At 30.7% G+C, this 18,024-nt stretch overlaps 2 protein-coding genes across 22 annotated transcripts in view; one reads left to right on the forward strand and one right to left on the reverse strand.

Moving 5' to 3' along the window:
* LOC141461235 (uncharacterized) overlaps positions 1 to 5,114 on the reverse strand; it is a 25,318-nt gene extending 20,204 nt beyond the window's left edge. For 15 of the 16 annotated variants that reach the window (XM_074142063.1, XM_074142057.1, XM_074142055.1 and 12 more), the window contains exons 1-4: positions 3,628 to 3,990; positions 1,887 to 2,180; positions 1,417 to 1,808; positions 591 to 857 (exon numbers count right to left, since the gene is read on the reverse strand). In XM_074142063.1, coding sequence (XP_073998164.1) covers positions 591 to 857; positions 1,417 to 1,808; positions 1,887 to 2,180; positions 3,628 to 3,736 — 1,062 coding nt within the window. In that variant the 5' untranslated portion in view covers positions 3,737 to 3,990. Of the gene's footprint in view, positions 1 to 590; positions 858 to 1,416; positions 1,809 to 1,886; positions 2,181 to 3,627; positions 3,991 to 4,940 lie in introns of those variants that run through there. The other variant, XM_074142067.1, reaches the window with a different exon arrangement.
* Positions 4,244 to 16,130, forward strand: mael (germ-plasm component protein maelstrom). Of its 6 annotated transcripts, none has more exons than XM_074142082.1 (12): positions 4,244 to 4,401; positions 4,580 to 4,720; positions 6,119 to 6,320; positions 6,403 to 6,549; positions 7,655 to 7,785; positions 9,643 to 9,754; positions 10,051 to 10,223; positions 11,277 to 11,441; positions 12,161 to 12,253; positions 12,363 to 12,444; positions 12,802 to 12,837; positions 15,652 to 16,130. In XM_074142082.1, the coding sequence occupies exons 2-12, from the start codon at positions 4,583 to 4,585 to the stop codon at positions 15,717 to 15,719; spliced, it is 1,347 nt and encodes a 448-aa protein (XP_073998183.1). In that variant the 5' UTR covers positions 4,244 to 4,401; positions 4,580 to 4,582; the 3' UTR covers positions 15,720 to 16,130. The 6 variants fall into 6 exon arrangements, with proteins under 6 accessions (XP_073998183.1, XP_073998182.1, XP_073998184.1 ...); XM_074142081.1 differs by having other exon boundaries at positions 4,326 to 4,484; XM_074142083.1 differs by having other exon boundaries at positions 4,326 to 4,473.
* The last annotated feature ends 1,894 nt before the right edge of the window (positions 16,131 to 18,024 follow it).

Here is an 18,024-nt window from a genome sequence, read left to right on the forward strand (position 1 = left end):
TAATTTCTGGGTTATAATTGAACCAGTGCTTTTCTAAAATTGCTAAATAAAAAATTTAGTTTTTGTCGATAATCTTTAACTCTTTACTAACGAATAACGAACATACACATTGAAGAGAAGAAAAATGGGAAAACGGCGCGAATAAATTGTCGTTTGTCTGTTGAACTTTGAAAAAAATATATATATATAGAATTCTCTAAGCAGAAATAATTACCACAGCCAAGAAATGTATCCTTTAAGATTAAAATTCTTACTAGATAACTTTATCGTTTACCCCGCTTCGCAGAAAAATAAGAAGCCGAATCAACTCTTCTAGAGGATTACTTCAACTTGAGAATGGCTCCAGTGAGGCTCATGCAAACACTGATGACCTACGACGGCAGATTACTTGATTCTAACTGATTTACCAAACAGCTACAGGTGTAGTGACGATTTCAGAATATCAGAGGTGGTAGGAGAATATTGGGCTGATTGTTATCATGTGGCTGATCCAGAGAAGGGTGTAGTTTTTCAATATATCTCTAAATGGTATCTTTCTAACAATTTATATAGATTAGAATGAAAAATAAAATCATAACTAGTTCCGTTACCTGAACTACAAAAATCAAATTTTCCACTTTTGTAAACTCTCCTTTATTATCTGTTCTGTCAAATTTCATGTCAAATTTATGCCACAAATATGAATAATCAACACATGTTTCCAATATTACTTTTGGGAAAAGATGTCTAATTATTAATAAATTTAAATGTTTCAAAATCAGAAATGAAAAATCACTTTCTTTGCATAAATCATTTTGGGTCAATATAATAGCCGATATATTCCATACGCAAAAAAATTTTGATGCAGCTAAAATTATCTGAAATAAAGAAATTAAAAATTCATTAAATGGATTAGACATTAGTTAAATAATTTTTCAATTTTTAAATATTTTAGCTATTCGGTTAAGAAATTATATTCTAGGCAAACGAGAATCATACTGATTTCTACATCAAGTACACAACAAATAATATGATCAATAATGTTGTCTAAGAATATTGCAGTCTAACCACTCTAGAATACATGTGGTTTCTGTGTCATGTTCACCAAATAACATGATCTATAAATTAGGCAGCCAAGAATTCTGGTGGTTTCTGTATCGTTTACCAAACATCAATCAAAACTTTACTAATGCTTCCAATACCCGTAAGACCTTCAATGCCAACAGAGGTGTGATCTGGTGTTAATTTTACCCAAAAAGATCACCATGTCACGTCATCTAGTCTGAACCATACTAAGTTCATCGTCTAAGATGAAAGATATTTAGTACTTTCTGAATACTGAAATTATCAAAGCAATACTACAAAACAGGGTGCTACTAGCAACGTTTTCCGAAAGTTACTAAATAATAAAAAGAATATCTCCTCAATGGCACTAACATTTAAATCCCCATCTTGATGCATTTCTGTCCAAGCTAAATCTTGAATTCGATATTTTCCATATAATTCGTTTATATCTATATTTACACCATTATTTAACGCCATTAGCAGTATTTCAGACATCACTTTATATAAATTTAACTTTATCTCTCCAGGTTGTATAAGAGTGCATTTATTTTCGTTTTTCAACACACAGGGATTTTGAATATCGAATGCATTTATAAGTTGGTGGTGTTGCACATTCATATCCAGTATCTCTTTGAAAACTAAATGGGTTAGAAAAGTATTGTTTCTCAAAGTAATTACTAAGTTGGAAAGTAGAATTTGTGATCTACGCCTCACAAAGATACTTAGATTAATCAAAGAAAACTGTATCACATCCTTCCAGATTTCTGAAACAATCAGTTACATCAAAATTAAATGCTTATTTTTTTTTTCAAAAATAAATAAAAATGTTCTTAATAAAATACCATTGTCAATTATCCAATTCACTCCTTGTTCATGTAGGAGTAAATTATTTATCACATCTATATAACCAAGTATTATACAATTCTTTTGATTTTCCAAGTCCTTCATAATAGAATGAATTTTCAACAGAAAATCACTTCCGTTTAACAGAGAAAATCCTTCTGGTTCATTTACAATTTTACTTAAGATTCTCAACACAAACCCTTTTACATCATCTTTTATTTCTTCCCAATGGTTTATGGAATAAGCTATCCAAGGCATTAAGATTTCTATGAAAGGATGTTGCTTTAAAGAACCTGCAAGTAAAAAAAAAAAAAAATCACATTTCGCTGTACCAAATGTACGGCGCAAAATAAAACCAACGCAAATAATAATAATAATAATTATAATAATAATAATAATAATAGAAAGATATTTACAAATATGTGTTGTATAGCCAATATTTGTTTTTTCCTGGTCGACTTAAAAATAAATTCTAAGCAAAAGTTACTTATTTTCAATCTGGTTTTCTACTTTAATTTCTTCAATTTTCGTACATAATTCGAAAGAGAATATGCATAAATAAAAAGTATAATTTAGCACTACATAAATATCAATGGCCGGAAATAACTATACTAACCATACCAAATTTTTCGTATTTTGTGTAGTGGTCTCATGAAGAGATAAGTTGTAAGGACTAGATTGGTTCCCAGATAAAGGTGTCTGCTGTCTTAATTAGGCGATGTAGGTTCTTTCTCTAGGGAAGTCCAGCACTAGACGTTTCTACGCTTTTGGACTTAGTGGCTAAGACCTGGATTCAATTACGAGGGAATCTCCTTCACTTAAGGCCCTTGGAGTTTTTGGGCTCGTGGTGTCAAGATGTAATGCCTTGGGTTTTAACCACATTTCGTCTTAATCTAGGCTCAGAAATAAATCGCTAGTTTGCTCATTACACCCTTAGTGTTCGGAGACCAAAGGAGTAAGCAAAGAATGGTAGGAACACCATGGAATACGTGAATAAATGAAGTTTCTCTTTCGAGAACTTAAAAGCTACACACCATAAGCCTCCACTACAAAAATTCAATCTAAATAAATCTGACGTTAAATGGTAGAAATTGGATTTTTTAATTTTAGACCTTGGCTAATAACTATAATTTCTTTTCGAAAGCAGATACGCATATTAAAAATTAGATTATAGGTTTACGCAGAACATTATAACTGCTTGATTAAGATTATTTTAAAATCTATTTCTTTTATATATATAAACAAATGTTCTCTATTCCAATTTCTAAAAATCATATACTATTTCAATTAAATTAATCTTTTCCTAATTAATTTATGTTAATGATACAGACTGATTAATTAAATGTTATTTTTACTTAATTGTGTAAATGAGTTCAATTTTAATGTTATTCCCTGTATTGTTTTTTCAAAAAATTAGTAAGGTTTCATAATCCTACATATCTGGGTTTATGTTATAACACTAATTCTCTTTGATTGCGTCTACTAACAAAAGCCATGATATTCTTAAAGCACAGAAGGAAATTATTTTTGTGACTATTATTGATCTTCATTGTCGTTTAAAGATTTTCACTCTTAAATCTTAACACTCTAAAGCTCACTCTTACAGACAAGAAGAATGTAATATCTAATTCATATTAAAAATTAACTGATTACGTTTATTTTAGATAATTATTGCTGAATTCTAAATTCTGCTAAAAAGGTTTCTAAATATCTAAAAGATAGTTTAAATACAAAAGTCACCTTTAGATAAAATACATATCTGGTCAAATAGCTTTTGTAAAACCGTGTCATCAGATGTCTTAAAACTTGGTTGAATAAGTTGTGAAAGGACACTTTTCAATTTATTCATTGTTACACCAAAATACTGTTCATTTTCAACACTAATAGAGAATTGTCAACTATTTTCATATTTAATAAGTTTTATGAATCTATACCACGATACTCATTTTTAAATGTACATAATTCGTGACTGCTATAACTGACTCTTCAGAATATTATGACTCAAAATAAAAAGACATGAAACCTAACATTTAAACTGAGTTAAGTAACCTCCATCTCCATCACACACACCATCTTGCCCCTACCGCTCTACTTATTCACTCTTGTTTTCTTTTATTGTTCAAGATCAAATGAACAATGTTTTTTAAATCTTTTTGTGTACTTTCTATTTTTTCTTTATATATATGCCAGGCAAAAATTTTAAACCAATGGTGATTTTATGTTATCTGCAATTAATAAAAAGGATATTTTTTCATCACGTCATAAAATTTAATGAGCCAGATTTCTAAAAAAAAACCACTTAATCTCTCTAAAAAACCAAGCAAAATTGGGATATCCTGTAAAATCGGATATATTATTCATATATTTGATAAGCAATCATTCCTCATTCTAGAGATAACATATGTATCTAACTAGCTGTTAATTCGTGTTTAGCGCGTTTCGAACAGTGTCCGGTCGTGTGTGGTGTTGCGAATAGTCTATCTGTAGTGGGTTAACTCTCGTCTAGGATTGAAGGTTACTTGTTTTGATAATTTCATTTAACATTTTTACTTAGCAATTTTTTTGGACTCCTCCAATTAGGAAAAGGTTTAATTGAAGTAAATTATATCCAAGATCATTTTATTATCATTTCAACTATCATTTAATAGCATTGCACCTTAAACTGGATTATTAATATTTGTAATATTTTCAGTACATGGCGCCTAAGTCTAAAAAAAACATAAAAAATGGTTTCTACTACTTCATGAAAGAATTAAGGGAATTAGAGGAATCTAAAGGAAGAAAATTTTCTGGGTTGAAAGAAGTATCAGATTTTGCTAATCCATTGTGGACCGTAAATATACAATTTACTTACTTATTATTATCAGTCATTGACATTTTTACTATGGTTATCGTTTTCGGAACTTTTGCTTACTTGAAGCGTGTAATTATATTTTTATAATATTTGAAATACATTTTTATCACTTGGAGTAGATTTTTATTAATGGCGAAAAAGGCAACTAAACATTTTTGTAAGTAGTCAATAGAATGTAAAAGATGCATCAGAAGCCTACCTGAAACAGAAATACTCTTAGATTAGGCATTTGTGCTAGACGTTACATGTAAGATAGCCTTCAGAAGTCGTTGATGTTTACAACTATGTGGATTTAGCGGGCAGAGCCAAACTTGAGCTCATCTCACTCATATTTAACGGACTCCTATATTTACGCACAAAGTTTGATATATTAAACTGCCATAGAGGTCTTATAGGACACAATTAATTGACTGTTGTCATTTGCTTTGATAACATAATCTATAATAGAATAGTTCTAACCTGAACTATTTCCCTGTGTTCAGATCTTTATTAACATAAGAAGTCACATGTTTTGCAATTATTAAAAATTGATGTTTGTGTATCAGCTGATAATAATAGGCAATTAGTATCAGAAAAAGTTCAGATTTTTTAAATGTAGTAATAATATGTGAGCATTTTTACATTTAATGTCTAACATTATATTATTTTCAATTCATAAAGCTTGTTAGTATGACACAGCACTTTACTTCAAAATTATATTAGTGTTATAGCTTTGTATGGCTGAGAAATGCATCTCCGGAAAAGAAAAACTTTTGTCATCAGGAACCCCTGTCCAGACTCGTAAAGAAATCAAGAATGTAGGAGTTGTTCTAACTACTGGGTGCCACATTAAATTCTTTATTGGCGTTGGCATTACATAGGCTAACATGGAAATTAGCATAAAATAATAAACTGAAACAATATTCCTTCATACTTCCGAAGTTTTATTATGAACTTTTTTGTAGTGTCTATTGTGGAAAAAATATTTATCCACTTCATCCGTAAGATCATTTCATTCTCATACTTTAGCAATCCTAAATCTCGAGATGGTTTATCCTAGTCCAATTTGTATGGTCTTGTAATGTTGATAACCTTAATAATCAATTAGCGTGAGGCACAGCAATTCATCAGAATATAGGTTTTCCAGCTATAAAGAAATTACGGTTTCGTGATTTAAAACGTTAGAGTAAGTTTAGTTACTACATTTTCAATCTTGACGTAACTGCTTGAATGTATGCCTCTTTTTATGTGCTGAAAGTAAGTGTAATGAGAAATGTGTGAGAGAAGTGCATTTAAGACAAAATTATTAATTTTTTTTTTCCTGTACTTTAATGGCTGATTATTAAGTGAAACGTTATCTACTTTTTATCCTAATTTATTTATTTATTTTTTTATTAGGCGATGTCTTTCGAGGAGAAAGAATTTTATAATAGAAAAGCTAGTCTTGCTAAAGGCACTGATGAAGATAGTCGGCATAAGTTTACATCATTAGGAGTGAGCTATGCTGATATCGATGCAGAAGCTAGAGAGCAAGAGGAATATATGAACGTTATGCTTCAGACAATTCGAAATACTGTTCGGAATCTCGACCGAACAACAAGTAATACATTGAAATAATTTGTTTCTTCTTTTCGCAGGACACGTTGAAAATTATTTTAAGTAAATGATATTTTCATTTACAGCTTTGTTAACTCATAAGTTTTATTTATGCCATGTAAATTATTTTTACAAAGGAGATAATGATTTCTATTCAGTAGCAGAGATAGCACTTTCAGAGTTCAATTTAAAAGACGGCCTCTTAAACACCATACATTTTTTCGTAGATCCAGGTAAATTTTATCAATATTTGATGGTTATCTAGTTACATTAAATAGAAATGAATTGCGAAAGGAGGGAGTATTCCGTATGGCTCCAGTCATCGCGACCAGTTAACATTGGTTAGAGAAACTACATAAGCCAAATCCTAAGATAGCCCAAAAGCTGACTTGTGATGCACCTCCCTAATATTACCGCCATTTGAGTTTCAATGACCAGTTTCTTCTCACCTTGTTGCGTGTTCCTGTTGAGTAAAAAGTAAAACCAGTGGGATGTATACAAACATTCTCATTAAAAGAAGATCTGAGCCTCTCCATTTACATGATAACATTTTATTACATGTAATTCCCATATTTAGATATTAGATAGAAAGAAAGACAGTTTATTGAGTCTTCTTGTGAATTACACTTCTTATGCCATTGCAGACAGGGTCTAAAGAAAAGCCATCGTATCAATATTCTGTAAAGGTGAGAAAGAGATCTTAGATGAACATAATGGATGAATGAGAAGGCAGTCAATGCATTTCTCTGCTTTGGAAATTCAAATGATATGTGCATCTGCAGAGAGATGGATCCAGTTATAGGAAAAATTTCGAAGGCTCAAAATTTTGGATGACAGATTAAATGATGTATTTTCTTCATAAATGATTTATAACCAAAAGAAATCCTAACGGTTGCAAAGTTTAAACATAAAACGTTAAAAACGGCCTTCGTTGCAGTAATACAAGTCAACCTGCTGCTGTCAGCCACGTTCTGCTTGCGTTCTCTGAACCTCTTCTGCGGCTTAAATCTAAGCCTTCAACTTTTAGATTTAGAGATTAGGAAGAACTGCTCCCTTTGGGCCAAAAGATAAAGTTCATTCTCAACAAGATGTAATTGGTATTGACTGGATTTAGTGAAATAGCAAAGGCCTGAATCAAAAGGGATCCAATAAAAATGCCTTGTAGATTTCATAATCGGGTACACCTAAAATGTAGTTTTTACTGGTTTATATATGTTTATAAGAAAAGATGCTTTTATATTTGTTCCTTTGCGTATCGACAGCTAAGATCATTATTTTTATTATTAAAATTATGAAAATAAATAGAATTTAAATTATGTATAATAAAATTACTTATAGGTAAAATTCCTTTGGGTTTGCGCTTTGAGGCAAAGGACTGGGCTGAAAAAACTCACGGGATACCTTATGATTGGAAATGTGGTGAAAAGGATTATTACAAAATTTTTACGAAAATACGTAATTTCTTGACGGTAAGTATTTTTAAGTCATATGAGATTATAATTGTAATTTTGTTGAATGTATTTTTTAAGGTCATTCAGAGAGTGGTTCCAGCAATATAGCTGTGAACCTTTTTTTAAATTTAATTTTTGAATTAACGTGCATGGGTTTAACGATCATTTAACGTTGAGAAATAACATAATTGCTTGTTTTAAACATTATTCATTATTTTTACGCTTAATTAGTTTCAAATTAAAGTTTCAACTCAAAATAATAATATTACTTTCTAAAATCATTCCAATTCAAATCTTTCATAGCAATCTTTTTCAAGACCACCTTCTTTACTTTAATATCCCTTCGTGATCGCTTTCTTCTCTTATCATTATTTCATACCACCGATGTTAGCTTTTAGTAGCGTCTTAAGGGATTTCTTCTATTTCTGCAGCCTACTTGATTATATGGTTATATGTATATTTAATTAGGTATTTGTGGCTGTTCGGAAATTAATTGCGATATTCTCTTCGTTTATCATCATAAAATTCAAACATTGTATTTATTCACTTGTGTATATTCTTGGTTAATGGTGTGCAGGGAACGTAATATTGCAATTTCTGAAAGATTTGTCAATTGATTCGGAGAGGTCTTTTAGCTTCTGCTTGGCCCGACGTAATGTTGAATATTTGTCAATTACCACTTCTTAATTCCACCTTTCTGCTGATAGCATCTCGTTAAATTAAAATTATGAGATTCCTTGGGTAACGAGGAGTTGTTTAAGCCTTATTAGAGTCAGATTAGTTGGTCGATGTAAGCTTACGCACGTTATACCGAGTGATCCATACTTAACAGAGCCAACAATGAGAGAACCCTTACAGGTTAAGTTTGATTAAAATTGTTTCCAAAATCTGATTTCAATAAAAAAAATTCAAATGTAATTCACCTTGTTACTTTCGATTTTTATTTCTGCTGCACGTTCTCTACTCTTATGTTTACTTCTTAAGTGAGCAGTAATGGTTAGGAGACCATTGAGACAAATCTAGTGTTTGAATTTTATCCATATTTCCAAGTTATAATTTGTTTTTGAATTAGCTATTTGCTAATTTGCTAACTGTGAACCTCATATGTACAAGACTGTTGTTAGTATTACATTTAAATCACTTGACATTTTGTCTTTCTGGTCAAAGATATGACCAGAAGATATGATATATGATGATGGACGAAAGTCGAAACAGATAAGCAATACAAAATATCAGCTATTCCGCCACACAAACTATAAAAAGGATCGGGCGTTAGCGACATCTTGTAGAGGTATCTCCTCAAACCATGATTCCATAATGAATTTTGAATGTCATTGCAAACAAATTTTGTTTCACACTCCTAACAGAAATATCTAACGGATTTTTAATAAATTTTGTCTCTTATCGTTTTTTTTTCTTAAAATATTTATATTCTAATAGTTTTATTATGAAAAGTTCTTATTTTTTCTTATGTTTTTGCTTTGTTAATTACCATTCTCAAAAGAATAAAACATTATCAAATTATATTTTATATTAAATTCTTATCGCCTCCACCCTTATTATGATCACGATCATTGTCATGTGATGTCATGATACTATTTACCCACATTAAAAAAATAATAATATTCCTATAGTATCACAAACATTGCACGTATGTCTCATCACAATATAACCGTCAGATAGTATTGTGACATGATCAAAATTTTGCATTAGAGTCAAAATTCTTTACCCACAAATATGCTTGTCTATCTATGTAGATAAATGAAAACGCGAAACCGGCCAGTGTTCAAGAAAAAGCATGCCATGATGATATCTTTGCTAAAGATTCAGTTATTGCAAGCATCATTAATGACCTAATCACCCTACATTTTACAGAAGGATAATCTTTCCTGTATTCCTCCTGTTTATACAATGCCCGACTCACTAAATAGCAATATGTGTTTGTCTGCTGTGAAAAGTGCACTCACCACACTTTGTGAAGCATCAAGTAAGTGATTTCTTTCTCTTTTATTACTGTTGTATTATTTTTATTTGAACACTCAGTAAAATTTTAATTTTCTCACAGTTTACTTCCTTTAAAAGAGAATATATAATAATTACAATAATAATACTGTATTTATGCAATTTGACATACTACAGGGAGTCTTTCAGATTTACATATTAATTTTTCTGGTCATAATATATCATCCGACACTTTCGACTCAACCACATAACTTGAGAACAAAACATAAAAATTTCAGCATTAACATTTTTTAAATCTGACTTGTGCTTTGTGTTTTTCAGATGAAAATCCTATCATATTCAGAGTATATCCATTTCCACAATTATTTTTTGAAATTCGTAATAAATGCGTTCAAACTGATGAAGGTGTTGGTACTCTGATGCCTAGCGTCGCCATAGTTGAAAATGAAATTGAAAAGGATGTATTTTCCTATGCAAAAGATCTAGGATGTCCAGTAAGAAACCTCTTTCTTTTTTAAGTAAATAATTTATAAACCACAAGCTAATGTAAAAAGCCGTTGTTAATATCAACCCTAGTTAGATGAAGTTTCCATTGGATTTATAAAAATAAAGAAAATGAGTGGGCACACCTAACGGATTAAAGTGCTTATGGAGGGACGTCTGTCAGGCAGGTAGTATATATTTATACATATAACTCTGGAGTCTGGTGAGGCACTTTTGGGTAGAAGGTTAGCGCAGTTAGTTTTATTGTCCATACCTTTTGCATTGTCTTTTTTTTTAGGTATTTTCAACCTAACATGATTCTTATGGAACATTTTAATTCTCTCGTTCCCATCGACCTCAGCAACAATTGGATCCACTCTAAATGTATTTTTTCAAGGAACAACCTCATTCTCCAAACTAATCGCTATTTGTCAATTTTTTCAGCCGGGCTTTACGCCCAACTAGCAATTAGGTGTCGTGTACGGAGGCGACTAGCAAACATACTTATCTGTAAATTTCTTTTATTAACTATTAAATAAAATCCAAGGCCTAAGACCGGGAATCGAACCCTGTACCACAATATATATTAGCTTTACAGGTCTCGCCTCTAACCGCTCGGCTACCGTGGCGCCTAATCGCTATTTGTATGAGTATAATATAATAGATGCTCCCATAATAGACACTTTACATGAAGTTTATATCTTTTGGCACATCTCAATTCGTTATAACTTTCAGAATTGTGCCCTTTTCCTCGATTTCTTTGGTCTTTACTTACAGTTTTCCAGATTTGTATCTGTGGCGAATGTCGCTGAAACTTTTATAAGTAGGATTGGCATTTATTATCGCAATATCCGTTCGGGTTTGCGCTTATTTATCATGTCGAAAAGTCTAAACGAACATAACGTGACTATGTAGGAGCTTTATAGATCCAAAGTGGTCGCAGTGGCGTAGTTTTTATCAATTATTGTGTTAAAGAACTACTGTAATAAGAATCACCTCTACAGTGCTATTATCTACATAAAATAAAATTTGCTCTTTAATTATTACATGTTTTTTGTTTTCAGTTTCATGAAGAAAAAGATTTAACAATTCACTGTTCTTTATCAATTGTGACTCGTTGGGTATATACTATATGCGATCATTGTTGCAAGCATGTAGGGATTAGTCTAGAACTAGGAAAACATTGTCCTAGAGATGCTGATGTCAACTGGGATTATAAATATACTAGGGTGAGTGAAAAAAAACTTTGAATCGCAATTTGATACAAATGCATTTGTCAAAATAATGTAGTTTTTATGAATGTCACAAAACCTTTTTCAATATAGTACTAAAAAATTCTTTTTACTTAATCTTGCTCTATTAGTAAGTGACAGAATTATAATCGTGAAGGTTTTCGATTTTGAGATTTCACCCAAAATGTTAGTTTTGATGTCCCCTGACTAAGGAAAACTAGTATATTACAAACCAATGTATAAATAAATAATAGTATAATAAATAGTATAAATCTCAAAAACAAAAACAAAAAATCAGGAAGACAACTTTCATATTTTGTGCTATGCACTACCAGATAGCATAATAAGGATTGCGTCAAAAATCTGTTAAACGTAAGTACGACTTTTCTGAACGGATTTTGTGAGTCGAAAAAAGGCACTTATGATTTTCTATAAACTTTGTGTAACTCCATATCTTTTATTTTATACTTTCAAGTAATTGCTTACAATCAACCCTAAGCAGCTATTGATGCCTTTCGAAAAATAATGTATCTTATCTGTAAGTCTTACGTTTCCAAAACGCAAATAAAAATGTCAAGAATAATGACTGACGTTCTAATAATAAATTGCTATTCATTTGGATACTTAAAAGTTTTTTTGCAAATCTTTACGAAAACAAAAACAAAACAATGTAACTTAAATATAACTTAAAATCTTACCCAATATTTTTGTTGCAGACTGTAGGAAAAAGTTCAAAAGATTCAGAAAGCAGTAGTGCTAAGAAAAAAAATGATTTCATGCCTACTATAATAGATCACGGAAAACTAAAAGTAACTACAAGTGCTTGCAATAAATATTTAATGCATTGATAACATTAAAAACTTGCAATTAAATACCAGAAAACTTTTTTCCATTATTTTTCATGATTATAATTTTTAGGAAATCAGGGAACAACAGTTACTTGAAGAGCAGGAGTCTCTTAGAAAGGCAGAAGGATTACGTCCCCCTCGTTCAATGATAGGTGAGATATTTGCAAATAAAAAGTATTAGCAGTTTACAGTAACAGTAAAACACATACACACACACACACACACACACACACACACACACATATATATATATATATATATATATATATATATATATATATATATATATATATATATATATATAAAACAGGGTGTTCATTTTAAGACGGCCCAAATGCATTTCATGCTTAAACGGTTAATCTGAGCAAAAAATAGTAGCGGAAAAATTTGTTGCCCGTCACAGAACTTCGAAACATTCCATGATAGTATTCCGTTTTAAGCATTCAACTGAGCACTTATGAATTTAATATTTTATCCAAGAAACACTCAGAAAATTAATTTGATTTTAGGTGCTGCTGGCCCGTTAAATGACAGAATGATTATTGGTAAGTGAAGCAAATAGATATTATTTTACTTTAGTCTCTTCGCTAGCAGATGGTTACTTCAGGCAGATAGCAACTGGCTAGCTGAACGGTTCTTAGATCTAAATAGTTATCTGATAGATATCTTGACAGTTGATCCCTAGTTAGTTGATACTTTGGCACATACTATTGGACTAGAAAGTCTGATGTTAAAGTTTTATTTCACATGTTTCATAAATAATAATCTACCCATTTTATTCATAAAAAATAAGATTATTTACTATAAACGCTGTCATCGATTTTAGTTTTGATTGATTTAATTTATCTTAAAATAGTGCCTCCTTCACTTCAGTGCCTTCAATAACAATTGAATTTTCACTAACGAACCGTTTTGGTCATAGATCATACAGTTCCTACCATGTAAAGTGTCTTGTTTTCTGCTTTGGTTACAAAAAAGAAATTTACGGGATCACTGAGATCTGACGAAAGCATAGTGAAAGTGACTTTTTAAATTTAAGGTTCGAATCCGTTCAAACTAGTACTTCCAAAAAAAAGGAACTAAGTGATCAGTTAATGAAACTTGATAGTAACAGAGAAGATTATTTAAATATTCATTTACTTCGAGATATGAGAACGAATATTTGAAGATTTAGATAATTCAATGTCCACTCAAACCAATCAAATAAAATAGAAACAAAGGAAAATATGTCGCCCACATCCTTTAAAAACTTAAAAATCGAAAAACTATTGATTATTCTGACACAAAATATTTTTTAACATATATGTATATATATATAAAATACAAATTCTTTCCTTTTCGGCTTCACCATCTAGCCAGGTCATTTGATTTGATCTGTGTACTAATATGAATATCTAAAACGTCTACTTGTGTCCAAGTCCAAAAATTTCCTATTTACAGTTACTCATTCTAAACCTATTTATAACTAACTACCCAGGCATCAATCTGTCTTAAATTATCATTTGCTTGCGACATCTACACTCTAGTCTTTTATATTAACTAGTGGGAAGGGGTATCGGGTAAATCTTTGTTCTGGCATCTTTTTCTCTTTATTTTAATGGAAGAATATGCACTGATCTGAGAGAAGAGGTTTTATAGGTTTCACATTAAGAGGCTATAAGCCAGAAGAAAAAAAAGTGCGTATTTGTAAAGTATGAAGTATTAAGAGTGAGTCTATGAGAATTAGCAAGAGTTTTCATCTGGGTTTGCTTAACCTAAACAGTACATCCAACTATTTTTGCAGGTTGTTCATTTATTTGTAAGTGTGCAGTGAGTTTGTGGGGTTCAGTGTATTGTTAGACTGGGATACCCGCAGGGTGGCAAGATTCCTGTAGAAGTGGCTATTATTCATTGTAGCTCTACCCAAATAAGTCGTGAATGTTTGTTGCGTTTGGGTAGTTCAGCCACTGTCTTATCAAGTCTTCATGAGCCTAAATCAACATCTTTTGACTATTTCTTTTAATATCCAATGAACTCCATGAACTTTTCATACAAGTTAGAATGATTTCACAAGAGTTTAAAAATGTGACCTTGGGCTTTATCAGTACTATAAAACAAACGAAGTTTTTTATCTGCCTTCTATGGTCCATTTTGTGGCCCCGCCCCCGTATAATGTTGTTCAATAATGAGGACCGAACGACAAATATAAAAAGTGTCTTTAACTTATGCATCCTCGTTTGATCATATTTTCTCAATAACTGATTTCGTTAGTAAGTGAGTCTAATTCGACATCAAAAGAAAATCATGATCTGGCCTTCTGGGTCTTTTCATTTTCTCTTACTTCTAACAAGCGTGAAAATGTTTTGTATTTTGAGTTATTACTAGAAACATCCGTTTTCTAGTCTCTTGAGTCTAAAAAAAGGGAATTTTAGAAAATGGACTATCTATCAAATATCTCAAAAAAAAGAAAATACATGAACTTTAAATTACGTTGGGTTCTTTGTTTGATCCCTAAATAAGCGACTTTTGGACGCTTCCTCACCCAGAAGTGCCACTTTTATTTTATTTTACATTATTATTTATTAAATTTTCTCGAAAATATCTCCAATGGTTTTCTTTTAAATATTTAAACACTCATCTTTTCTGAACATTTTCCCGGAAAAATTGGAATGAAAGCATTTTTAGGGAAGGAGTGATTCCTTTCCCTCCAAAGTTCTATTTAAGTAAAATGTATTGTCCTAGCTTTTTTATACCTTTGAGGAGGGTGAAGGCTTAATGGCAAAAATAAATATCATAATCTAATATATGTAAGAATAAGAAGAATAAATATTTATTATAATAAATATATACCACATAAAATAAATAAAGTATAAATGTATAAAAAAAACATTTCAACCTTCTTAGCTAAGTAAATAAGAGAAAAGTTAGGTGAGAAGGATTGGAATGCAGAGATTTAATATATGTACTAGTTGCTTTAGATAGTAGTTTTATTTTAAATATATTCAAGTTCATTCCTTCTGCCATTCGACATCTTGCAGGCCAATATACTAGCAGAATTAGATTGATCACAAAGTTGGGCAAACCCGATGTTCATATTTTCATCTTTGACACTATGTAAACTCGACCATTCTGACAATTATCTTAAAAATTTAGACCTTAAATTCTTACATGTAAAAAACGAAAGTTTGGCTTATGGCTGCGCCAGTGCAATGCAGAAACACATAATGCAAATAGCATGTTTATCATTTAGAAGTGTTTTCGTCTGGTGTTTTTGTGTATGTTATACAATGATCATTGAAAGAAGACAATTTAACTCCTCTCTTCCTTAAAAATGATGTCATGAATTAATCCTAGTTATTTTTTCTTCCTTTCTTTTTTAGGAAGAGGCGTAAGACAAATCCCTGAAGAAACTCCTTGGCCTATATCTGGTCGTGGAAAATTGCTATGAAAAATTACATTATCTTTTGCTAATTATTATTACCAATTTTTGTTTTGACATAAAGAATTTTTAATTTTTCGTAATTTTAAGTTTTAATTGAATAGGGAGAAACAAAATTGATTAGTTTGCTTAATGTTCCCCAATTAATTAGACTTTGTTTTTATCGCAGAACTCTTAAGTAACATCTTTTTATTTTTAACGTTACCATTAAAAATTAATTAATTCGTGTTCTTTTTTTATATTTCTACTGAATTAGAAAAATATTTTTTATGTTATCAAAATATTCTTATAATGATAAACTGTGATCAATGGTGATATGATTTGATTTTTATGTGGATATTTTTGTAAGAACGTTACTTGTATTTACCTATATTGTTCATTTTTTTACTTAATAAAGTACAGTTTTGTTTCGAAAATCCACTATCTTATTCCAAAATTTCAATAAATTCCTTATAATAGATTGAAGTGTATATATATATGTACCCAGTGGCGGCAAAAAGTATTTGCACACCAATTTGTTCTCCAAATTTTTTAATTTAAGTGATAAAAAATTTCTGTTAACTTTATAAATTAACAAAACTTAAAAGTAACATAAACATACGGAAAAAAGTATTTGCACACATTGATTATAAAGTTCCAAAGGCCGTTCACTAGTTAGTCGTCATTACTTTCTTTCCCTCAGTATTCTAAACTGTGATTGGATGTTAGAAACTCCTCTTAACTTGTGATAAACTGATATTGGCGAAAAGAAGGGGAATTAAGTGTCGGCTCCTGTGAAAAAGTTATTTTACTACGGAGTCAACGAAAATCATATCGGGAAATTGCTGATTTCTTAGGGCTGAATTTCTCTACTGTAAGATACGTTATAAAGAGATATGAGGAACGGGGCACAACGGAAAGCAGTAAACGCAAAGGTTGTCCGAAGAAGATAAATGGTAAAATGAAGAGAAAAATAATACATAAAGCTCATGAAGAAGTTGAATATTATTGAAAATTTATGGACCATACTGGATCAAAACTTAAGGAAACACCTAATCATTGGAAGACACCACCTTAAAAATCTTTAGTCGAAGTATGAAAAAGAATCAACCCAGATTTAATTAAAAATTTAGTCCACTCAATGCCCAGATGTTGTAAGCAGTTATCGATGGTCAAGAGCTTTTTACAAAATATTAACAGTGAATAAAATAAGTAGACCCTACACAAATGGAAAACTATAATGTGCAAATACTTTTTTCCAGCAGTTTATCTTAATTTCTCTTTCTATTTTACTATGACAGAAGATTTTTGTATATTATTTATTCAAATATTTGGTCAGTTTTGAATATACTTTTTATGTTTTGCACTTCACTGAAATTTTTTATTACCTAAATGTAATAAGTAAGTAAAAAACTTGGTGTGCAAATACTTTTTGTCGCGCCTGTAGTTGAGTGTCCCAACCTCAAAAGAATGTCATAAAAATTCTTCTTATCTGTTTTAAATATTACATTTGAAACATATTAGGAGAATTTTTTTTTAATTACCTATCAGAACATTGCAAGCCAGGATAAAGAGCCATACCATATATACAACACAATCTCACCGGACAAAGAGCTGTAAGAGGTTCCTAGAAGAGGGGAAATCTATGGGCCTGTCAGCATTCGAATTCAGAAGTCTAGAGCAGGGGTCGGCAACCTATTTTAAGTAGAGAGCCATTTTTCCTTAAATAATTTTAGTAAATCTTACCAAGAGCCGCAAGGATGATAGTGTAAACAAACTCTGAAGATCATTTGTATTCGCAAATTATTGTTTTTGGTATTCAATAACATTTAAATGTTTTATAAATTTATTTTTTTACATATTACAAAGTAAATAAATAAATAATAACTAAACCTGTGTTTGAATGAAAGTATTCTATAATAACGTACTTTATTTTAATATAATTCTTTCTATTCAATTTCAAACCTATCACATTTAACATTCTTTTTGGAAAAATATCTATAATAAATGAAATTTTCATTTGTTTCAATAAAATTAAAATATACAATATATTTTGGGCAGGCTGAAGAGCCATACAATTTGGATAAAAGAGCGGCATGCGGCTCGCGAGCCGCGGGTCGCCGACCCCTGGTCTAGTGCATTAACCACTCTAGCAAAGAAAAATTAAACAAAATTTCTTTACGTAAATTACGGTAAGTAATAGTCTTTTGATCGTTGTTCATTATTTTTAGCTTAAGGTTTACCATAATATTAGCAAAATATATTTGTGAATAAATTAATAAATATTAATTAAACAGGTAATAATTTTAGAAAATAATATTTAATTTAGTCCGGT

This window comes from Rhodnius prolixus, unplaced genomic scaffold (genome assembly GCF_049639745.1).
Source record: "Rhodnius prolixus isolate KJV_2025 unplaced genomic scaffold, Rpr scaffold_6, whole genome shotgun sequence".
Taxonomy (NCBI): domain Eukaryota; kingdom Metazoa; phylum Arthropoda; class Insecta; order Hemiptera; family Reduviidae; genus Rhodnius; species Rhodnius prolixus.